The 25,710-nt window shown below is 39.8% G+C and overlaps 1 protein-coding gene across 3 annotated transcripts in view; it reads right to left on the bottom strand.

The window, feature by feature from the left end:
• Positions 1 to 275: 275 nt before the first annotated feature.
• STX2 (syntaxin 2) overlaps positions 276 to 25,710 on the bottom strand; it is a 109,899-nt gene continuing 84,464 nt past the window's right edge. Inside the window, exons 9-11 of one of the 3 annotated variants that reach the window (XM_033956379.1) lie at positions 22,754 to 22,864; positions 7,456 to 7,584; positions 276 to 3,618 (exon numbers count right to left, since the gene is read on the bottom strand). In XM_033956379.1, the coding sequence (XP_033812270.1) occupies positions 7,501 to 7,584; positions 22,754 to 22,864 (195 nt within the window). In that variant the 3' untranslated portion in view covers positions 276 to 3,618; positions 7,456 to 7,500. Of the gene's footprint in view, positions 3,619 to 4,904; positions 5,044 to 7,455; positions 7,585 to 22,753; positions 22,865 to 25,710 lie in introns of those variants that run through there. The other 2 variants (XM_033956380.1, XM_033956381.1) reach the window with 2 other exon arrangements.

Here is a 25,710-nt window from a genome sequence, read left to right as displayed (position 1 = left end):
AAAAAGCCCAGAAAAAGCTAAGAAGCTTTCTTGACACGCAGGTGATCAACTTCATTCCACTGCCTTTATTGTTTCTTTTAAAAGGCCTGCCCGTCTGATATAATACATAACTTATTCTAAAGCACGGCATCACTACCCATACTGGCTTTTTGTCTCTACCACTCTCCTTTACCTTAAAACCCAATTCTTCAGTGAAGTGTTTCAAAACTTTGCTAACTCCAAGTAGTCAAAAAAGCTAGGATGCACAAAACAAACAGTTCAAATAAATCACAAGATAATGGTCAAAAAGTGCTTTATTATTAGCAAAAATGAAATTAGTACATAAAATGGAGAAGTTTTCTTTCCTTTAAAACCTGTTCTGAAACCAAATTTCTGGATGCTGATATGGTTAGATGGCAGGCATGTGTCTCTAAGAAGAACCTTTTCTGATTTTTTACACACATGGTGTTGTACATACTTATATAAATGGGGCTTTGCATCCCCCTGTGTGTTTCTTGGAGAAAAAAGACTTTCATAAATTAGGCCCATGGCATTCCTTTTGTAAAACATTATCTTAATGTGGAACAATGGCCAAAATATGTCAAATAGATGTGTCCAGCTCTGACAAGTTCTTTGGATTGCTTTAGAACCATCACTATACTTTGCTTCAATCACCTGCACCCCAGCATTCAGCATGCCCAAAATAAAACTAGCCTCAAATATTCTGGAAAAAGGTTATAAATAAGATTCGTACAAAAAAAAATGTAAAATTAAAAAAAAAAAAATACATCATATAAAACATTCTTCAACATTAAATAAAAAGACCTCTTACCTATAACATGTTAAAAAAAATGAACCAACCTTGTTTTTGGTACATTAAAACAAAACAATAAAAAAAAAATCTAAAAAGACTGTCCAAGTCTCATTTGTTCAAAAATATTTAAAGCAGAATATTCTAGGCCCATTCAATTTAGCAAAATCTGCTCATCTGAGAAAATGAGACTGACTGGAAGGTTCACTCTGAAAATAAGGCCTTGAAGATGTTTATTTGTGCATATTAGATGGATGTACAAAGTCATTTGGTAGTGTTTCTTTATTTTTTACACAGTGAAGTATAGTTGCATCAAACTCATAATGTGCTGCTTCTCATATTATATTATGAAGCATCTGGGGACAATCAGTTAGTCTGATGCTCGGGTATACCCCTTCCTTCCCCAAATGCTACTCTGGTTCTACGTTGAGAAGATGGGGCAGACAGATCTATAAACTAACCAGCGCTGGATTAAGTCACCTTGCTTCTTGTATTTTTTTTTATTTTTAACATCGATCAATATATGTAAACAGACTTTTTACTTGTACAGTGACCAAAGGCTGTGAAGGAGAATTTCAAAGAAACACCATAAACAGACAAGTCTCATTTCCCAATAAGTTACCACCATACAGATGTATTAATGCTATGTAAAACACTACAGATCTGAAAAGCCTTCACAGTATATTGTACATTGCACTGGAAAAACCCTTAGAGAAGGGAATATATTTCACAATGTAGATATTGTTAAAAAAAAAAAAAAAGATGCATACTTCACTGATTATACTTTGATACATTTTCATTAAAAAACGCTGTATACATAAACAATATTGTATATTTTATGCAGCTATGTAAGTTGTAGTAACAGGATAGACAGATCTAACATACAGATTTACATGGCACAATATGGAACATATAACTATCCTAATAGTGATGAGAAAATAAGCCTAGCTTTTGGACTGCATTCAAACAACCTTCATTGTATATTCTACATTGTCTGTGGGTGAACCATTTACAGAATGGGTAGTCAAAAATGCTATTTCAGACAAGGGTGTTTTGTAGAAAAACTGGATAAATCTATATATGAAACATAAGAATCATTTAAGCCTCAGGGGTCAGTCAATAACAGAACACACTAAAATCATCATTACCCACCAAAGGGCTAGGTGCACAGAATAAGCCCTGTGGTAGCTAATGTGTGAAAAAAAAAAAAAAGCATTAGTGCACACTTGGTAAATAACCCCTCTTAATTTGGTTATAAGTAAAATGTTTACTGTAACTACAGTCACTACAGTCACTAGCATAACACTTCAGGTCCCTTCATTTAAAAATGCATTACAGATTTCATGTCAAAATATAGGAAACCCTATTAAATTTAAAAAAAAAAAGGTATTTTAAAGTTGAAGAAGCTTCTTCAAAGTTTGGCTTCTATAGCAAATCTTTATTCACTGTGGACTATCTGTACAATCAAACCTTTCAAATACTTAAAACAGATTATGAAATGTAAGCTTCATTTTACTTAGATTATACAGGTATACAGAAAAAAAGTTAGCTTTAATCAATTTGTAAATATTACAGGAAATGCACACGACAAGATGCCCTCAAGCAATGGGGGAAAAGTCTTTATTGAACAAAAATTATGGTGACAGACTCTATCCCTGGTAAGTCTCTCTCCTATAACCCATCTAAGACTTGAACAGTCAGGGAATGTAAGCAAGTGGATACATAAGGCTGAAGAGATCAGAGTTCATTTGCAGCTTCGCAGAAAAGAGAAATGACATTCTGATTATTACACCACAAAACCATGTGGCATTAAAAAATATCCCAGGAGGAGGAGCATGAGGAAAGAGCTGAAATATTAAGCTCAAAAAATTAAGCTTGGAAAGAACTCCAAATATAATGTTTACACTTCCAAAGCTAGGAGCTTGGATTGTTATCATTATAAAAGTTAATGCTACAGATGGAAACGGATGTTTTAAGTATAAATAGTTTATCTTTCTTAGAAAGCTTTGTCTGATTTCCGAGTCGTTTTGGTCACTATTAACAAGCAAATTGTTTTGGTTGCTACAAGTAGCACTGTAAACCAGAAAAAAATATTCACATGCTAAGATTTCACATTGCTGTTAAAAACAGAACTGTGCAAAGATCAATATACAAAAATGGTTTTTAGGAGTAAAACCGCATCCACTTCCACCTCTGGGGGTGAGGGGAGCAAGGGAGGAAGACATATATAGCAAAAAGAATTGAAGACAGACAAGCCTTCAGTGTTTCAAATACAAACTGTGGACTCCCTCTCAAATGCTATCTTCAATTCCTCTTCATTATAATGACATACAGCTAATACCAAATCACACTAATTAGTAACATAATGGTAGTGAAACATTAATGCCACCCAAATCCAAAAAAAGTCTACTGCTGTAGAAGTGCTGCTTTCATTAAATTCATTATTTTACAAAAATTCCAATTATTCATGGTTAAGACCATCCCTCATATCAAGTTACTTAAAAAATGTAAATTTTAAGTGGCGGTTTATTTGGAAGAACAACAAAATACCTGTAGTCAAATTTACCACACACATTCTGTGCTGGAGTCTGTTAGTTTTTTTGCACCTTGGCATCCCTGATGGCAGATTGGTGCAGATCTGTTATGACCTGATATGTGGAAGAGAGCCTTTGCTAGGACTGTGTCCAATTTCATTTTTGATATCTTCTGGAGTTTCCGGAGAACTTGTTGCCTCTCCTGGGCCATGCCAGCTAGGACAATGATACTCCAAGGATAATTCCAAGGATCACAATCAATATAATTATGCAAATAATTATGATCATCATTTTCTGCAAGATAAGAAAATTGAAATTAGCTTTCCATCAAGTTCTCTTGTAGATCTCACTGTTTCCAGAATCTGGCAGGTCTTTACTGAAATCCTGCAACATAAAAGTAATCATTCTCCAATACATGCCTCAAGTACTTTGGCAATCTGAAAGATTGTCTGTGGGTGAACCATTTATAGAATGGATAGTCAAAAATGCTATTTCAGACAACGGCATTTTGTAGAAAAACTGGATAAATGAAGAAATTGAGCCTGCAATGCTTACATCCCTCCCCCCACCCAATCGTGCACAAAGTGCCAAATAAACTTATGAATCGTTTATTCTACATGTCGTAGCATAGGCAGCAGAACGTTGTTTTGTTTGGGGAGGGGGGCCCCACAGGCTCCACCCAAGGCCCTAGTGGAATCCTGCAGAACAACTTCTCACCAGCTCCCAACTCCTCGGCACACCTTCTCCCGGTGGTGTACTTTTAAATTTTCAGGCAGCTGCAGCGCAGCATCAACAAGCAGGCCTGTCCCAGAACCCTTTATTCTACTTGCAGGGGTAGGCCTGTTCACTGACACTGTACGGTGGCCAGAAGCTTTAAAAGTACAGCGCTGGGAGGAGGTAGATGGGAGAGTAGAGCCATAATTGACCGGCAGCTGCAAATTTTGGGGGGAGGCTGTGTGGCCCCTGTGGCCTCCCCAATTTCTGTGTCCATGGTGCCCCCAGTGCCTCCTTCCTGTGTCCATGGTGCCCCCAGTGCCTCCTTCCTGTGTCCATGGTGCCCCCAGTGCCTCCTTCCCGTGTCCATGGTGCCCCCAGTGCCTCCTTCCCATGTCCATAGTGCCCCCAGTACCTCCTTCCCGTGTCCATAGTGCCCCCAGTACCTCCTTCCCGTGTCCATAGTGCCCCCAGTACCTCCTTCCCGTGTCCATAGTGCCCCCAGTACCTCCTTCCCGTGTCCATAGTGCCCCCAGTACCTCCTTCCCGTGTCCATAGTGCCCCCAGTACCTCCTTCCCGTGTCCATAGTGCCCCCAGTACCTCCTTCCTGTGTCCATGGTGCCCCCAGTGCCTCCTTCCTATGTCCATGGTGCCCCCAGTGCCTCCTTCCTGTGTCCAAAGTGTCCCCTGTGCCTCCTTCCCATGTTCATAGTGCCCCCAGTACCTCCTTCCCATGTCCATAGTGCCCCCAGTACCTCCTTCCCGTGTCCATAGTGCCCCCAGTACCTCCTTCCCGTGTCCATAGTGCCCCCAGTACCTCCTTCCCGTGTCCATAATGCCCCCAGTACCTCCTTCCTGTGTCCATAGTGCCCCCAGTGCCTCCTTCCCGTGTTCTTATGGTTTGTAGCATCAAACTTTTAGTGGAGTTTTTGACTGGAAGTCCAGACTCTTGTGGCTTAGTTTTGCTAAAAACTTTCTCTACTCTACACATATCCTGAAAGGGGCTGAACATAAATTAATACAAAAAAAAAAGTATTATTTGACAGGACTCTGCTTCCACCTCTTTAAGCACAATTTATTGCAAAGGTGAATGACTGTAATAACCTGAATTTACATAGCACTTTTTATCCAAATAGGAGAAAATACATTTCAAAACACAATAAAATTATTACATCAAGTTTATAATAGTAACTTGTTGAAAATTAAGGTCATAAGAGTCTCCTCAAATTGCTACATCATAAATAAAACAAAGCAAGACCTTATCTTTCCTGCTTGCCTAATGTACCTATTCAATAAAATATCATAAGATTCTCAAGACAATTTGTGAATGATTTTGTCAGACCAATAGCTAAATTCTTCCATAACTAACTGTGGGTGCTTTGGTACTCAGGGAGTATCTTGTTACTGTAACATTTAAGTCATATTATATTGTCCTCATTGCAATGCAGGAGTGATAAGAACTTGAAGGCCTCAGAAAGTGGTTACCAAAACATTAATAGATGGCTCAGCAGATGTGGAGAACACTAGTCTCAAAACCTGAGGTTAATGTTATGTGTTAATGTTATATCCCCAAAAAACAATGGAGTCACAACAATGCTCCAACCAGGAAAGTGAAGGAAACTCAGAAGTCATAAATATTCCTTGGAAGGCTATTTATGCAAATTGATTTGATCTGACACAGTCCATGTTTCAGCTATACCAAGCCTGCCATCAGACGTCAAAAAGTCAAGAACATGTGGAGTCCAATACATAATAATGAATGTGGCAAAACAAGCCTTTTTCAGTAGAGCCAAAACCAGGGACTGTGTCATGTCAAATCAATGTGCATAAATAAACACTCCTTTCAAGGAATAGTTACGAGTGAGTTTCCTTCACTACCCCTGTTGGAGCATTGACGACTCCACTTTTTTTGTTTTTCTGAATGCTCTTGTAGAGATTTGGTTCCTTTTTTTTTTTTTGACTGGTCTTATAGCCTGCCAAATCCTCACTAAGTGGGAGTTCAAGGCCGGTTACAAATCAGCAGTAATTAGTGTTAGATAGGAGGGCAGTGCACTGCAAAGTCAAAATTAGTTTCAGAATCCTAACACAGATTCGTAAAACATGGAAGACAGTGCAGATGCATATAGCTGTACTTTGTTCAGGTCACACAGAAGATGCAGCAGGTTCAGAACTCATGGACTTTGCAGATAGTCCCGACAACAAAAAGATCTACGATTCACTATGTGAAAAAAAAAATCAACCACCAGATGGTGCACTCTAAAAGTACAAGTGCTGTTTCTACAAACATTTACTGCCCTGATACTGTGCATGTTATCAGGTGTGAATTTATCCACTGTGTATTACCACTGTTGCAACTGACCTTCTATTCACTTAATGGAGAATGCTCTAATTTTGGAAATACTGTCTTGTTTCAGTTACTAATATTCCTTTAAAAAAAAAAATCAGGTAACTATTCAGCTGAGGTAGTTGGCAATTTGTTTTAAATGCCAGATGCAGCTGCTGAAAAATATCCGCATATCCAGTGCTTATATCCAGATAAGTGAGAGCACTCAATATCTGGGCATAGCAGTCAGTGCCAGCACTAGTTCAGCCCATTATCCAGACCACTAAGCACAGAGTTAGAATAGCCTTTTTGATATCCTAATGTTATTCAAATAGTCAACCAGTTAGCAAGCTGAATATCACTGCTTACCAGATAACTCTGGAGACCACCTTGGTGCTATCTGGGATAGCAGTGAAGCAGTCTAAAATGCTTTTCAGTGGCATTTTGCAGATAATGCCACTGAAAATCTATAATGGTCCCTGTTAATGGCAGGTGCTGCTCTCCCCAGGCAAGTGCTTCTGACTGCAATGATTCAGCAGGAAACTCTTGGAATAACAAGTCACATTTTTACTGTTAAAATTACCATTAAAAAAATACCTTTAAGCAGATGCTGTTACCCAAAAAATTACAACAGTTTCTTATGATGATAACTACAATGTTCATTTGTGGTAATATGTTTAAGAAATTCACCACAATCATCCTTCAAAGCAAGCAAGCAATGCCATGCATTAATTAGGGACAGTGTTCTATGGTAAATGAAATAATTCAATGCACATTTTGGGATTTATAAATTCCATCTTTAATAGTTAAAGAAACCAAATTTTTATTTTTACTGCACAAAAATTTGGATGAGCATAAAGGTAAACACACTCTCCTGTGTATTAATTTGGCAGTAAATATGTCTGGAAAGGAGTTACAAATACTATACAATTTTTACTAAATGGTGGTAGAAGATTCTACTGCGGGCCAGTGAGGTAAATGCTTCAACGTTCATAGGAATTCATGTCCTAGGTTTTACTATAGACCAATGTCCCAGTACTATAATGAAATAGAAATTGAACTAAAAGAAGCAAACCAAAATGTCGTTACTTACTGCCACATTGGCAGAGATGCATACACACTGGAAGCAATCCAAGCATCATTTAAGGCCAAATGACAAACCAATAATCAAGGCAATTAGACCAATCAGCACGAGCACTAAAATGGCAGCTATCCATTTTTTCTGTCAAGAAAAGCAAGATTGTTATAGCATGCATGATGCATCATTTAAAATTCAGAGCTAAGCAGCTATTTAGACTCTTTATTTAGATACAGTTTAACATGAAAATGACTTGGTATTCCTGCAGGGATGGATTGCAGTATCCTTTGGTACTGTCCATACTGGTCCTGTACTGCCACCTATCCTCCACAAGGCTTCAAAAGCCCTTCCCTCACCTCCAGACCTCTGCTCTAGCAGCACAATTATTAGAATGCAGTTAAAGTATGGGCAGTATGCCTTCATTCACAAACCCCATCCTACACATGAAAACCTGCGAGCTTGATCAAGATCAGAGCACACTGCTAAAGGATGGTGACAAGACACATGCACATTTACATTACGTAGGTATTTAAACGTCTATCATATCTCCCCTTTTTCCTACGTCTGTTCTCATATGCCTTATCATGAAGACCACACACCATTTTAGTAGATTTCCTCTGGACCGACTTCTCCATTCTTTTTATATCTTTTTGAAGGAGCGACCTCCAGAATTGTACACAATATTCTAAGTGAGGTTTCACCAGAGTCTTATACAGGAGGCATTGATACCTCATTTAGAATATTGTGTACAATTCTGGAGGCAGCTCCTTCAAAAAGATATAAAAAGGATGGAGTCGGTCCAGAGGAAGTTAACTAAATGGTCTTCATCATAAGGCATATAGGGACAGACTTAAAAATCTCAATCTGTATACTTTGGAGGAAAGGTGGGAGAGGGGAGATATGCTAGAGATGCACGTTTGAAGCTGGTGTGAAACTTTCTGGCTGTTGGAAGCTGTTTGGAAAATTTCTTAAGGAGAATTTTGTGGCTGTTGGAAGCTTTTTTGAGAATCCCTGAAGAAACCAAATTTGTTGGTGAAACAAGTGCTTGTTGGAGGTTTTGGCTCTGTCGTGGACTCGGCTGTGTACTGTGAGAGGCTTATGTTTGCCGTTGGAAAAAGAAGTCTGTACCGGTGGATCCTTTCCAGTTACATCCTCTGACGCCAGAGCTAAGTATTTTGCCTCCTTTTTCAGTGATTTTGTATTTTGAACTTTTTATTTCATATATTTATATATAAAAAGTTTGAAAAGTTTGAGAATTCCAGAAACTACCATTCCATGCTTGCTTGAATTGATTGAGAAATTTGGAAAATTTTCAGGATACAAGATAAATTGGAGTAAATCAGAAATTCTTCCACTTAACGTGCATTGTACAAAGGGCTTGTTTAACTCATTCTCTTTTATATGGAAGGAAGATGGATTAAAATATTTAGGAATTTGGATTAAAAATACGCTGGAGGACATAGTGAAAGAGAATGAAAAATTTTTGATAAAAAAGGTTACAGAATGTGTGAGCAATGGAATCCTTTACATCTTTCTTGGTGGGAGAGAGTTCAAACAATCAAAATGATGATATTGCCTGTGGTTTGTTATCAAATGAGTATGATACCAGTTTTTTTTAGAGTCTTTTTATAAAAATTAAATCGTATTCTTACAAAATTTATTTGGCTAGGTAAAATGCCTAGAATTGCTTTAGTATCTTTACCAAAAAAGAATTTTGGAGGGTGGGGTAAATTTTCCAAATTTTTATAGGTATCATCAAGTCTATATTTTATGCCAGGGTATGTACTGGGTTTTCAAAATATAGTAACTCTTTGTGAAATACACTCTTGTCTATTAGAATGGGCATGATGAGGTTGTTTCCCTTTCTAGTGCGGCTGATAAGCTGACTGCTGGCAGCGCATGGGGATCTGAGGCCCCTCCTCTTATAAAAGAAATTAATTAGTTCACACTTTATTTGGTTTAGAGATCGGGTTGGTGTATTGAGCACTGATCACTGGTCCATATTCTAATAGACAGAGTGTATTTTACAGAGAGTTATTATATTTTGATGCAGTTTTTTCTCTCTGGTTCCTACATAATACATATTGATATGTATCAGGTCCTCCCAGAGCTCATGGAAGATACTCCAGATTGGCTATGGTTGGAATGGCGACTCATGTTCCCTTTATGTTTATGTCATGTTCTCAGCATTAAGATGTCTAGAATATATAAAGATAATAGAATATTAATAAATAGATGGAAAACATTACGCTTTGTTAGTAATTTAACACCTATACCAATTCATAAGTCAATAAATCAAACGATCTGGCTAAACTCCAAGATTCGAATTGGCAGATTTAAAGTCATTTGGAAGCATTGGATTACTGCAGGTATACGAATTTTAGGTGATATTATTTCAAATGGTAAACTGCTTGATTTTTCACAGTTGCAACATAAATATGGCCTTAATAAATCACAAAGTTTTAGATGGTTGCAGCTGAAGCAGGCTATTCAGGAAGGGTTCCCTGAATAGAAAAATCTTAATAATCAGTATAGTTTGGAATTCTTGTGCTTTCAGGCGGACTTTCTGGGACACCAGGCCGCACAGTGGTATAAATTGATATCTGGATATATGAATAAAAACCCAAAGACAGGTCTTAGAGATATTGGACATTGAGATTAAGCATCAAATTAATGCGTCTCAGTGGCCACGAATTTGGTCTTGGAGGATGAGATGTACAGTAGAGAATGACACGGTGGCGGTTTACCCGCGGCCACCACATTTTAGCCGCGGGTCACCCGCCGAAAACGGGGAAGAAAACTAGCAGTCGCTGCGGCGACGGGGACAAGGCCATTCACCGCCCGTGGGGCGGTGAATGGTCTTGTCCCCGCAGTGAGGCATGAAGGATCGCGCGGTCCCCGCAGCTCACACCCGCCTGCCCAATCGATTTTAGTGTTTAGCCAGCTCTCTCCCTTCTCCTCACCTTAGTTTGTAGATTTTCTTTTTCGGCGACCCGCACACTGTCAGAGAGCCGTACACCTGCTGCTGCTCAGTTTCGATCTTCTGCTCTGACGCAACCGGAAACAGGAAGTTGCAGCAGAGCAGAAGATTGAACACTGAGCAGCCGCGCGTGCGCGGCTCTTTGGGAAAGCGTGCAGGTCGCCGAAAAAGAAAACCTATAAACTAAGGTGAGGAGAAGGGAGAGAGCTGGCTAAACACTAGGATCGATTGGGCAGGCAGGTAGTGGCTGCGGGGACCATGCGATCGCTAGTGTTCCCGGCTCAAATTGGAAGGAGGGAGTGAAAGGGAAAAGGATTCTGGGCCAAGGGGATGAAGTCGGAAAGAAAAACCCACAGCAGGAAAGAAAGGGAAGGACTGGCAGGTGAGCCAGATGCTAGAAGCAGGGGGGGGGGGGAAGAAAGAGGGGAAAAAGCTAGATGGGGTTGAAAAGAAGAGACACACTGGTATGGAAGAGGAAGATAGGGGAAATCTGGACACAGGAAGGTAACAGAAAGAGGGGAAATTATGTGCATGGGGCATAGGGACAGAGACATAAAGGGGACATGCCATGGGGATGGTATATGGACACAGGGGGGGCAATGACAGATACATAGGGGAGATATTAGAAATGGAGAAAATAGGAGCACAGAAGCGAGATGGTTTGTGGGGATGGGACAGGGACCGAGCTTGCAGGCTCCAGTGGCTTGCACAAATTACATTGTAACGTGCCATGAAAATAAGAGGAAGGAAGGTAGATAGGCCACGCGAGAGGAGCTGAAGGGTAGTAGAAAGGAACAGATGGTAAAGGAGGGAGGGAAGGGTGGTGGTGGAAAGGAATAGAACAGACATTGAAGAAGGGTGGAGAGGAACAGACCCCCAAGGGAAATGTGGAAGACAGAGTGGGAAGAAGACAGATGCCAGACTATGCGGGAGCGGAGGGAAGAAGATGGGTGCTAGACCAATTGGGGGGGGGGGGGGGGTTACGGGAGAGGCACAGTAACAGCAAATGGAAGACGCAGAGAGAAGACACACAGTGGATGGAAGGAATTCAATGAGAAGATGTGGAAAGCAGAAACCAGACAACAAAGGTAGAAAAAAAAATTATATTTATTTATTTATTTTTTGCTTTAGGATAAAATAGTATATTAGTTGTGTTGATAAAAATTTATAAACAAAGCCCTGCCAGCTGAACATCTCTTTCTCTAGTTCAGCAGCAGGAACTTTGATTTATAAGAAAGGAATAAGCTAAATATTACAGTACTAAGGCTTATATGGATGCAGCGGGGACGGTGACGGGGCGGTGAATGGGATGGCAGTGGCGGTGACGGGGCGGTGAATGGGATGGCAGTGGCGGTGACGGGGCGGTGAAGGGAACGGCGGTGACGGGGCGGTGCAGAGGATGGTGGGCCGGTGACGGGGACAGATTTTTTCCCCGTGTCATTCTCTAATGTACAGTGTCCGCATCTATGAAACAAACTTGGTTCTTTTTGTTATATAGAGCATTTTGGACCCCAGTTCGATTACAAAAGTTAGATTCCACTAAATCTAATAGATGCTGGCACTGTAATCTTGAAGCATGGAATTTAGATCATTTATTATTCTATTGTCCCTTTATTATGACTTTTTGGAAATCAATTTGGCCCCAAATTAATTGTTTATTGGAGAATCATGTGGCATTATCCTATGATACGATTTTATTTGGTATGGCAATGAGAACAAAAAGCCAAATTTCATCAAAGAATAATAAACTTTTAATGATTATGACAGGAGTCGCCATACAACAGATTACAAGTAATTGGAAAAATTGGAATAGACTTAATTATAATTTCTGGTGGAATTCAATGTGTCATATTTACAAAATGGAGAGAACAATAGCTGTACAAAAAGGGAATTTTAATAAATTTAATGAGATATGGGGACCATTTACAAAATATGGCAATGAGTAGATACCATTTTACATTATAAATACAATCTAAGGTAGAAGGGATGGGAGGGGGGAATTTGAATTTATTAAATGATTAGATCATTAGGAAAGATTATTGATGTGAAACATTTGATTGAATGTAAGAAAAAAAGGGAGGGTGGGATGGGATAAAATTATATACTAATATCATAAATGATAGAATTTCAAATGATGTTTTAATTAACAAATGTTTAATATATCTATATTTGTTGTAAGATGAAAAATGAATAAAGAATTATAAAAAAAAAGAAAAGTTTACAGAAAAACATATAAAAATGAATTAAATTTAAATATATAAAAAAAGAATTAAAAAATACTGTGCACAGTAATGGGGTTTTCCCCTTTTAGATATTTTTACATTGTGCTGCGGGTGTGTGTTTTTTGCCCATGATAAGAAAAAGAATGCCAGCTGTGAATCATCAATGATTGCTGCATGCTAAAAACGTTTTTGAAGCTTTTTCTCCACCTGTTTTTGAATTTCAATGTTGGATCTTAGAGAGGTAGTCCACTGCTGGTGAGTGATTTTTTTGTAATTTTTTGGTTTTATTGTCACTACTTTTTTGATCTTGAGAGATGTTTAAATACCTACGTAATGTAAATGCGCATGAGTCGAGTTTCTTTCATGTGAAAGGAAACTCTGCAATGAGAGGGCATCGAATGAAGTTAAGAGGTGATAGGCTCTGGAGTAATCTAAGGAAATACTTTTTTTTTTTTTTACAAAAAGGGTGGTAGATGCATGGTACAGTCTCACAGAAGAGGTGGTGGAGAAAGAGACTATATCTGAATTAAAAAGGGCCCGGGATAGACACAAGGGATCTCTCGGAGAGAGAAAGATAATGGTTACTGCGGATGGGCAGACTAGATGGGCCATTTGACCTTTATCTGCCATCATGTTTTTATGTTTCTATGAGGGAAAGTTTTAGAGTTCCAGAGCAGGACTAGGTCTGCAAAACAGGAAATTTACCATCCCAACAAATATTGCCTCCCTACATCCAGACCTATTAGGCCCATGCTTAAGTCCAGGTCTGCATTTCTGCCAGCAGCATGACATGAGTAAAGAGTGATATCAGGAATCCTAAAGTGCTTTTGCCACTTACTACACGACCTCCAAAGGTCTGTGCTCAGAATTTGCAAGAAAGTGATTTATCCTCTAGCACAGTATATCGCAAACTGTGTGCTGCTGCACACCAGTGTACCGCGACACACTGGCGAGGAGGAGAGTCGTCCACGCCGGCTGACTCCATACAGGACGTGCTTATCAAGGTGAGCGGCACGTCCTGTAGAAAGTCAGCCAGGGAAAATCTTTGCTGAAAGCTTAACTTCTATTATTAATAATTATATATATATATTGAAGGAGGGTGTATGATTTATAGTTGGCCAATACTACCTGCGATGTTAAATATTGATGGATTTAAGTTTCTAATTGATACTGGTGACCATTATAATGTGGACTTTATCATTGTTGATTAATTTCCTTTATATGTTAAGTTATATTTTATATACAGAATTCAGTGGATATTTCTGAATATTTGTTATTGTAATGAATAATCAAATAAAGAATTAAAAATTAAAAAAAAAAAGAAAGTCAGCAAGATAGATGACTCTCCTCCTGTCCGGCATTTCTCCTCCTCTCCCTGCAAGTCCCGGATCCCTCCACCGAAGCGGGTTGTGGCCTGATGGGCCTCCGCACAGTTCCAGGGCACTGGATTTAGTGTGCCGCAAGCCATAAAGTTTGCAATACACTGCTTTAGTACAATGTATCTGGATTCTACTAACTAATTACATGCCATTGCGAGAACATTGGATTGAATTAGAGCAACAAACATACATTAAGGGCTCCTTTTACTAAGGTGCGTTAGGGCATTAACGCGTGGAATAGTACGCGCTGAACTGCCGCATGCGCTAGACCTTAACACCAGCACTGAGCTGGCGTTAGTTCTAGCCGTGTAGTGCGTGGTAATATCCTGCATGCACTAAAAATGCTAGCGCACCTTAGCAAAAGGAGCCCTAAATTTCTTGTTAAACTTGGCAAGAGTGGAAGCAAAATGTTAGTCCAAGTTTATGGGGCTAATGCCATGAAGAAAACAGCAGTGTACAAATTGATTAAACATTCTTATGAAGGGAGAGAAAATGTCACTGATGATTAACAGTCAGGGCGGCCAGTAACGAGCAGAACCAACGAAACTATAAAAATTCATTGAATTGTGCGTCAAAATCGTCAGCTGACTATGAGAAGCATAGGAGACCAAATAAACATTGATAGAGAAACAAGAAAATCTTAACTGAAATCTTGGCATGAGAAAGGTGCCTGCTAAAATGATCCCTCATGGCTCTTGCATCACGACAATGCACCAGCTCACACGGCACTGTCTGTGAGAGAGTTTTTACCAGTCAACAAATAACTGTATTGGAACACCCTCCCTACTCATCTATCTGGCCTCCAATGACTTTTTTTATTTACTTGAAGATAAAAGAAATATTGAAAGGAAGACATTTTGTTGCATTCAAGATATCAAAGGTAATATGATGACAGCTCTGATGGCCATTCCCGAAAGAGTTCCAAAATTGATTTGGGTGGATTAGGTGCTGGCATCGGTGCTTCCCAAGGGGTGTACTTCAAAAGGTGACCAAAGTGATACTCAGCAATGAGGTATGTAGCACTTTTTCTTGAATGAGTTATGAACTTAATTGGCAGATTTTGTATTTCAGCAATGGAGGCAGATACTTAACCTGGGATTACTTATACTCTTAATCCCTTTTATTACTTAACTTTTTAATTTTATGCAACTGGCAACTCTGTCTCAAGTTTCAAATTAAAGATGATCACTTTCTAATGAGTCTGGGTAATTACTTCAAGTGCATTATGGATTAGGTGGTGATGCAATTGAATTCCTTTTCTGAACTGTATTTTTATCTACTGCTACACATGTAAAATTCTACCTGCTTTCCAAAGTAAATATATGAACTGAGCTGCACAAAGGGGAAATGAAAGAACTGATCATAGCCAATGATGTCAATAGATGAATGGTTTCTATAGTGCAAGCTCAAAAATTTAGAGACCCAAACAGACGTTCAGAATCAAAAGCTCACATCCTTCAAAGAGCTATAATAGAGAAAATGTTTGAAGTACCTGAATGTAAACCATTTTGAGTGTGATTGTAAAACTACAAAAGGTGGTATACAAGTCCCTTTCTCTTATAATAAAAAATTCTTATAAAATACACGTGAACAAACGGGGAATGCAGCGTGTCACCTCTGCTCAAATTTTGAGTTCTCAGTTCTGCATGTGAGAATAAAATGTTAGCACCCAGCCAATCAGCAGCCAGATAGAGCAGAGGTACAAACTTGTTTAAAAAACCCACCAAATTCAAAAAGGCCAGATCATAAGGAGGAATTTTTTTTGGGGGGGTATGGGGGACAGTACATTCATATCAAACTAAATTCCTTTTAACTTTTCAGTGGCTTTGAATATATTAACTACTGCCATTTATCTCATGTTAATGTTCATTGCCTCTTGGTATTGCTGAAACATCACAGCTGACAAAGATGAAAATCATTTAGGCCCCAATTCACTAAAGTCAGCGATCGTCGCTAAACCATCGACCGATTCACAAAATGGCCCACCGTGTGTTTTTCACCTTGATCACCCATTTACCAATCTGGCCATGCAAATTAGTAAAAACTCCATGCAAAATAGCCAAGTGTTGATTCACTTACATTGCTTGGCTATTTTGCATTGGGTTACAGAGGGAGTCTAAGGGAGTCCCTGATTGGCTCAGACAACTAAAACCCCCAAAGGAGGGGCTTGAGGCATATGATCCAATCATGGCCTTAGGCCCCTCACTGTGCATCAGATGATGCACGGGGGAGGGGCCTAAGGCTTGCATTGCAGACAGTGGCGGCAGGTGGAGGAGCAGGAGGGACTCCTGCTCCCGACTAAAGGTAACAGAGGGGGTAGTGGTGTGTGGCTGAGGGGGGTGGCATCCCTCCTGCCAAAGGTTCAGCAGCGGCGGTGGGGGGCGTCTGGTGGCAGGAGAGAGTGGGCATCCCTCCTGTCATACTTAAGATGTCAGGGCATCTGGTGGCAGGAGGAAGTAGGCATCCCTCCTGCCATATTTAAGATCATCGGGGGGCATCTGGTGGCAGGAGAGAGTGGGCATCCCTCCTGTCCTTTTTTTGGGTTCCGGGAAGGAGGGAGGAAGAGGGCTTTGTCGTGGGTTGTTGTGGAGGGCTTTTCATTTTTTTTATTGGGCAGATATTTTGCGTGTATAATCTGTGCCATTAAAAAAAAAAGAAAAAAAAAATCCCAGCAGAAGCCCTGACAGCAGTGACAGCAAAACTGCAAAACTTAACTCCAAGTTTAGTAAACAGTCCTTTGAAGGCGCTGGTGTTTTTAAAATAATTCCATTTACTTTCTATGACCTTAACTCAAATTCTGGGCATCAAATTTTGATCACAATTATCTCATGGTGAAGATTCATATCTATTTTCTATTTATGTCATGCTTTTATTCCCTATATTAAACCCCTCCCTAGTTAAACCATTCCTCCCCTTTTCACTGTGGGACAGGAAATTTTAGAGATAACCATCCAATTCAAAATATAGTATAATAAAAACACAGTAAAATATCAATATATAAGCAATTCAAATCATATACAATCAGTTGCTATTTCCAAGGACCTATTTGACTTCCTATGAAGGAGAAAGCTAACTAATCACATCAAGAACTCTAAGAATATGAGAATGTAGCATAAGCCATGCTGAGCCATCGAGTCCAATATTGTCTCTGACAATAGCTAGTCTAGGTCATGAGAAGCTAGCAGACCCCTAAAAGGTAGATTTATTTTTTCTTACAGTTTATTTTGATTTGGGAAAGCATTACTTATCCCTGAAAATAAAGTTGTTGCTTAAAAATAAACTTGAAACTCAAAACCCTTCTCTGCACATGTCCTAGTTTAGAACACATTACTCCAGAAGTGGTTAAATTAAGAACATATACACAGGCATAAAGAATAGTATATATATCTTGATTACATTTAAAAAAGGCTGAAACATTCCTACCAATCAGATTTTCAGGACGTCCAAAATGAATGTGTTTGAGAAACTACATATAATGCATCTCTATTTATGAGCGAGTGAGTTCAAACAATCATTGTGAATATTCTGAAAATCTGGCTAGTTGAGGTGTTATGAAGTTCTGAAAAGCAAAGATTTGATTTAACATATATTAATATAGTATTGTGGGTCTCAATTTCAAACCATAATTTTTTGTCCCTTGGAGAAAAAAAAAAAAAAAGCAAGATCGTTACCACATAAAAAGTGAAATTGTCTACCACAAGAAAACCACAAAAATGAGAAAATTCAGACCTGTGCAGCTAAAAGATATTCTCTGTTTTATTTTGAATCAGAGCAGTAATTATTGAAATGCCAAATTATGCTTCCTTTCTTAGGTTCATGGTAATTTAAGATGAAATTAAGTGGACAAGTACAGTAGTACTGTGTATTACAAAGTATGTCTGATGGCATATCAGCAAGTCCAGATCAGAGGATGACAAGAAATGTTTGCTTTTTTGCCAAAACTGAGCAATGATTTTTGGCCACTGATTTGATTTTAATTGAAACTGAAGCAGAAACGTAAACTAGCAAAGCCCGCCCTGAATGTTAGCAGCCTCCATTCTGTCTTTCTTCCCATCCCCCCTGAACAAAGGTAGCCCCCCAACTGACCCATATGCCTCTCCAGGCCTACCTTACAGTCCCTGGTGGTCTAGTAGCATAAAGATTGCTCCTGTCCCAATTATTTGCTCTTGCCCATGCCATCTCTGTCATCAAAATAGCTGCCATGACTGAGGATTGCTCTTATACCTTGTCAACTGTGAGAATGCCGCTGGAGTCCACTGTAGTCATTTTGACAGTAAAGATGACATGGGCAGGAGCAAATTAAGATCATTCCTGCTCTATGCCACTAGACTACCAGAAGCAAGGTAACCTAGAGGGAGCACTATGGGGACAGACTAAAGTTTCAGTTTCAGACAAAAGTGCACAAAACATGGCCAATTTTAGCACTGAAATAGAAATTTGCTTGGTCTCTAGCCTAGATTTCTCCAACATGACTGTACATATACCCATGCAATATTGCATAGGGCTATTTTATTATCTGTCAACTCAATATACTGCGAGTCGAACAGCAAAACTAATAATTGTGGAGTATGATAACAAACCAGGGGAGTGAAGCCATTATGATCGAACAATGAAAATGAAAAGGGGGGAGGGAAGTGTGGGGGTTATCTATAATACAACAAAATTTCCAAAAGATGAGATTCAAATACCAACATAAAAAAGGAAAGGGGAAAGAGGTGCTAGAACAACTGATGAAACACTTACCCCAGAATTTAAGGAAGCCTGACAAAATATCTTCATTTTCACACCCGTTTTAAATTTACAGTAAGAATTCTCAGAATGAACATAAGTATAACATTCTGCAGTGTGATGGCAAAAAAGCTAAAGGCAGAATTTATTCTTAGCCTTGATGGAGAAGGAAATAGCCAATAAATTTGCTTCAGATATCTCCAGGAATGGAATGGCCAACAGGGAATAACTAGGGAACATAAACATAATAGTAAACCTATGCAAAATGCATGACATGCAAGATCAGAAGTTTGAATTTTATTCGACACGAACTGGGAAGCTGGCATTCAGGTATCAGCAGTAGTATTCCATGAACAAAGTGCTTTGGACAGAATAAAGTTTCATGGCTCTGTTTTGTAATAACTATAGTTGCTTTATGGTTACCAAATGGCACACCAGCTAGCAAAGAATTATAGTAGTCAAAATTTAAAACAAACACATGATGGAGAACCAAAGAGCTTCAGAATCCAAAACTATTCTAAAGTGATTTGATCATCCTTATAGTGAAGTTTTCTTTACTAGAGCAAAAATATGAAGTGAAAAGTACAAAAGTACCCATTCCTGCTTTTTTACTCAGTCTTCTACTCTATATTGGAGAGGATGTGCGCTTGTACATACATGTCTGGTGTCTGGAGGGAATGCCCCAAAATTGATCAATTCTAGGGAGAACTGGGTCCAAATTTTTCTTACAGTACTGCAGGTTCAACTCCTTTTGAATCCCAAACATTTTTCTATTACAATGGTACCTGCCAAGGGTACACCAACCACCTAAAAGTGATTATGCTTTGTCTGGCTATTATACATAGGGCAGTAGCTAGATGCTGGAAAACTATAGTAACCCCCACAGTGCAGTGTCCTAAGTCAAAGTCCGGCATGTGTATTTTTTGTGTAATCTAACTGCAATTAAGCATGGTTAGGTAGAATCTTTCAATAAAATGAGAACCCCTTTTGTAGATTGGCTTAATTATCTGAGTTGTGCTCCTGGGGTTATCGTTCATAATATGCAGCTAAGAAAGCAAACAGAACATTAGGAATTATCAGGAAAGGAATGGAAAACAAAGATAAAAATGTTAATGCCCTTGTATCACTCTATGTTACGGCCGGACCTTGAATACTGTATACAGTTCTGGTTGCTGTATCTCAAAAGAGATATAGCGGAATTAGAAAAAGGTACAGAGAAGGGCAACAAAAATGATAAAAGGGATGAAACGACTTCCCTATGAGGAAAGGCTAAAGTGGCTAGGGCTCTTTAGTTTGGAGGAGACACAGCTCAGGGGTGATATGATAGAGGTTTATAAAAATAATGAGTAGAATAGAAAGGGTAGATATGAATTGCTTGTTCATTCTTTCCAAAAATACTAGGGCTAGGGGTATGCAATGAAGTTACTAAGTAGTAGATTTAAAAAACCAGAGAAAATATTTTTCCACACGTGTAATTAAACTCTGGAATTCACAGCTGGAGAATGTGGTGAAATCAGTTAGCTTAGTGGGGTTTAAAAAAAGGTTTGGATAATTTCCTAAAAGAGAAGTCCATAGTAGAGAATGACACGGTGACCTGCCAAAACGGGGAGGAAAACAACTGGTCGCCGTGGGTACAGGGACAAGGCCATTCACCACCCTGTGGAGCAGTGAATGGTCTTATCCCCACATTAGAATATCTGCTGCATTGCTTCCCTTTCCACCCCTCATAGTCAGCAGCCCTCCTCGCAATTGTGACACTTGCAACTTCCTGCCGGCGGCAAAAAAAACCCACCCATCCGGGCATCTCTTCCCCTCGTCTAGCCACCTCCCTCCCTTCCCATGCACTCTTCAGAACTTTCTCTTTCTGAGGTGTCCGAATGTGGTAACCATTCTCACAAGTCCCATGTGGCTGCCCCAAAGCTTCTCTTCTGACGCACTTCCTGTTTCTGCCTGGGCGACTTGCATCAGAGGAGAAGCTCTTCCGGAGTCTGTCATAGGGGAAAACACCCTCCAGGGATTCAACACAAAGTTAGACAAGTTTATGCTGAATCAGAACGTACGCAGGTAGGGCTAGTCTCAGTTAGGGCGCTGGTCTTTGACCAGAGGTCCGCCGCGTGAGCTACTGTCTTCTCCAATGCTTTAGCTAAGACAGACGGTGGTTCACAATGGACCACAATGGTTCACAATGGTTCACAATGGACCAATTATTGGCCAAAACAGAGTGGTCAATGGGAGTTGTACCGATTCTTTCCAGACTTGGGGGACAATGCCTTTGGTCAGATTATAGTCCCACAGATCCAAGCTCTTATCTGAAATGTACAGAAACAACAAGCAGTGTAAACAGAGGAATTACATCTGCTGATGATGGAGCTGAGTTTACAGAATACATGGTCCTCTTAAATCCCAACTTGGAAACAAAAGCAAGTTCCAAAGAGAGCTTTGATTAGCAGAAAGAGGACTAGTATAGGTTATGGTTTATGCATACTTGATACACTGCTTCTCTTAAAATATACAGCAAAGAGATCTGCAACAAAAAATACGAAATTTGTTAGAAATAAGAAAGGAACACCATCAAATGACGTGACAGGATAGAAATAAGAAATCAAAAAAGAGAAAGATCTGGGCAAAGGAAAGTAGGGGTATTAAGAGGAGGTGGGCAGGGAGAAATGTTAGAAAGGGCAGAGATTATGTCCCAGCATAACACTCAAATTCTACTGTATATTTGAATAGGGAAAGCCTGAATAAAAAATAAATGAATGCTGCTCTCAAAACCCGAGGGCTTCAAATGGAGGAAGCGAATTCCAAAGTGGAGATGCAACAAAATAGAATGCACGCAATTAAGTCTACTCGAGCTCGAAGGACTTTGGGTGGGGGTAGAAAGAAATAAGTGAACATCCAGCAGTGAATGTGAAGCCCTAGATCACTGTTAAATAAAAGGCCCAGGGGCCTTAGATATTAGCACAGGATCAGGGTCAGGAAGACAGAACTCCTCTTTGTAAGACTGAATGCTAATGGCCAACATCCTTCTAGAACAGATACCCCTATCATACCAAGGCCTTGTAAAGAAGCAAGGGTCTATGCTTATCTAAAGCATCATATCATGAAGTCCACAGCCCAGCCATCCTAAGATAATACAGAAGAGTCTTCAAATGAGATATCAAGTCCTTTGTCAATGATTCTACAATGGGCGAGTTAAGATTTCTTGTGAACATAATAAATTGGGGGAACCCAGATGTTGATAAGAAGCAGAAACAGACAAGAAAATGGTGAGACCAAAGGACTGGTATATTATAGGGGGAAATTCCCCAAAAGTTGGGACCCTCTGAAGTAGGCCAAATCAAAGCAAAGACAAACCGAGTGATTAGACTGTAGAAAGGAAAGAGTGGTCTCAAGTTGTCTAAAAAGAAAAGAGAATCACTTTCAGTTCTGAAGGCGAACTCTTTAGCATGACATTATAAGTTTATGAGCAACAAGCTAAGTTCTACTAATAATTGAAACCAGAAGCCTGTTCTTCCTCTTTTTAACATGTGGCAATAATTCGCTGAAGTTTGTAATGGCTGAGTAGATTTTGCATGTACTGCTGAAAACTCCCTGCACATAACCAAAGCAAAAAGATGTCACTGAACACATTTACAACTTGGGAATGTGTGTTACTAAATTGAGTAATATAGCTTGCCCATCAGTCTAACTGGATACACAGAAATCCAAGTCACCAGCTATTGATAATTTATTTGGTCCTCTTTAGATTCTTGCCAGGATTTCTTACTAAACATTTTTTTAAATATTAGCATTCTGAACATTACAAAAACATGCAATAGATGCTCCCCAAGTGGTCACTGCTGGAGTCAAAAATGGAAAGATTTAAAAAACAAAAAACATAGAAACCAAAGAGCCCATAACATCTGTTCACACCTTTACTTCATATGTTTGTAAATACCTCACTAAATTAATGCTGTAACATTTCTGCATATTCACTTTAAAGGTAAAATTTAACCAATCCTTACCCTTCGTGCTTTGCTCTGATATCTAACAGCCTTTTTTGTCTCCTCTTTGGCATGTTCTACATAATCTGCTGCATTCATTACATTCTTCTCTATATTGTTAATCATTTCACCCTTAAAAATACAATTAAAAATGATTATTAATATATTGTACAACTTAGAAGGCTGATGAAACTGGACAATGGTAAACCAAGGGCTCAGCGGGGTATGTATAATATGAAATGCATAGGTAGAAATCTTGATTTTGCATCCACAGGTAAATGAAGGGGGAATGGAGACACTTTTACAGAAACTTCCAACCTAAGGGATAAAATGGTAACAGGGAAGAGTGAATGCAGATAATTTAAAACATATCTTAGTAAGATATATTTTAAACTCCTCGATTAGGACTGGCATCCTAAAAAGGTCATTCAGGTCAAGAAGTATCTGATATTGTTCTCTCTTTTTGACAAAATTAATAGGTATTTCAGGCCTCAATAAACAGCCCTCTTGTGTAGGTTTTTTTGTTGTTGGTTTTTTTGAGTAAGTTTTCTAACTCTTTAGAATGCCATTATAATGTTTGGACAATGCATGAAATAATGCAATAAGAATAACTGTAGGAGCAGATTACCTGGATTTCTGTCCAACAGCAGACAAAATCAGCAGCAATGAATAGCAAAGTGTTAAATAATGTCCATTTGCACCAAGAATTAGCTGTCACAAGCTAACATTTTTCAAAGTAACATTGTAAGATATTGTATTTTACAAATTCAGACAAATGCCTCATAATACTTGAAATTAACTATACATAAACTATGGGCTTCTTTTACTAAGGTGCGCTAGCGGTTTTAGCAAACGCACGAAATTACCGCGCGGTACGCTTCTAGAATAACACCAGCTCAATGCTGGCGTTACGGTCTAGCGCGCGCTATTCCATGCGTTAAGGCCCTAACGCACCTTAGAAAAAGGAGCCCTATGTTACACAGATACCAATAAACAAAGACAGAAAAGCTATCGCCACATTTACATCTTTCTCAAAAAGTGGATTCAAGTGACAGGAAGCAACCTCACCTAACCACATTTGAGATTTCTGGCACCAGCATTCTATGAACCACCCACAGAACTTGCATATGCTTTGAAGACAGCAAGATTTTATTTACAAAAAATGTCCTGGATTCAGGTTCTACGACCAATATGTGCTGCACACAAGCTTTCCACTTATACTGAATATTATTTATCACTGGGTTACCGTATTATCACGCATATAACGCTTGCGTTATACACAATTTTATAAACCGTGCATAACCTTGCGCGTTATACGCGTGAGCGCATTGTACAAATTTTTTTTGACATAGTTCCCCCCCCCCCGACGTCCGATTCACCCCCCCCGCAGGACCGCTTGCACCCCCATCCCGAAGGACCGCTCGCACGCACTACCACCCGCACCTCCACCCTAAAGGACCGCTCGCACACCCACAGCCTCCCGACCCCCCCCCATCATGTAGAAGCTCCTACCGGTGTCCTGCTGCTTCCTCTTGTCGGTCCCGGCCCTTCTGTGAGCCCTGCGCCTGCGCTGCTTCCTCTTCCGGCGGTCCCGCCCTCTCTGATGTCAGAGAAAGGGCGGGACCGCCGGAAGAGGAAGCAGCGCAGGGCTCACAGAAGGGCCGGGACCGCCAAGAGGAAGCAGCAGGACACCGGTAGGAGCTTCTACATGATGGGGGAGGGGTCGGGAGGCTGTGGGGGGTGCGAGCGGTCCTTCAGGGTGGGGGTGCGGGTGGGAGTGCGTGCGAGCGGTCCTGCGGGGGGGGGGTGTGAATCGGACGTCGGGGGGAGCATCAGGCTTTCAGGGTGGGGACAGGACTTCAAGGGGGAGAGGAGAGTCGGGGCGGGCGAAAGGAGAGTCGGGGTGGCCAGAGGAGAGTCAGGGCGGGCGAAAGGAGAGTCGGGCGACGACGGGAGAGTCGGGGCAGCATGCGCAGTATACAAAATTTTTTTTACATATATTTCGGTTTCCCGCGCACTATACCCGTGTGCGCGTTTTACACGGGTGTGCGTTATCTATGTGAAAATACGGTACTTCTGAGGGATTGTTATTTATTATTGCTCACAAAAAGGGCACTTGCTGTTGCACCTCTTGCTAGCCATGGCTACATCATTTTGGTGGGAGGCTTGGGTGCTTTTATGGCACCTGCTGGCTATATTAAGAGGTTGTGTTAGTATCTAAACTAAATTTTAGAAGATTGGATAGTAATTATATCCCCTGCTCTTTTTCAACCTTCTCTTTTCCCCTTCTCCAGTTCCTCCTATTCCCATCCCAAGAGGGTGGCAAAGTAAGAGAAAGCAGTCCTTACCTGTACATAACCTTAGTTTGAGGAAAATATTAGCTGTCAAACATTAGGATGAAGATACTTAGTAAGAAAGAATAGGATGTACTGTTTCAGATATTAAAAAATTGAATTATAAGCTTGGGTTATGTAGTTTTATTCTGTGAATTGTTTTCCAGTTTCTGTGAGCAGTAATTGAGTATTTAAACTTAGTTATCAGATTTGTAAACTAAAAATGTTATATTAATGGAGAGTTTAATTAAAAAACCTGTAAATGAGGTAATGAGAAACAAAATTATGCCTAACAGTTCATCAGCTATTAGTACAGTGAAAGTACACAAATTATTTCACAGATGCATTAATGCAAAAGACTAAACTACTATGTTTCCCTGAAAATAAAACACTTATATTCATTTTGGGCCCCCAAAAAAAGACACTAGGTCTTATTTTCGGGGATGTCTTATTTTATTTTCTTTCATGTACAATGATTATCTCTCCCTTCCTCTCCTCCACCCCAATTCTTCCTATTTCCTTTCTCTCCCCCACATGTACAGCATCTTTCCTCCCCTATCACCCATCCCTTGTGCAGTAGAATCCTTGCAGCTTCTATCCCTCCCTTCCTCCCATCCCCCATGTAGCATCTTTCTATCCTCCCCG

The sequence above is a fragment of the Geotrypetes seraphini genome, chromosome 8 (genome assembly GCF_902459505.1).
Source record: "Geotrypetes seraphini chromosome 8, aGeoSer1.1, whole genome shotgun sequence".
Classification (NCBI taxonomy): Eukaryota; Metazoa; Chordata; class Amphibia; order Gymnophiona; family Dermophiidae; genus Geotrypetes; species Geotrypetes seraphini.
The sequence above is the reverse complement of the archived record's forward strand: the minus strand, read 5'-3'. Positions and strand labels throughout refer to the sequence as shown.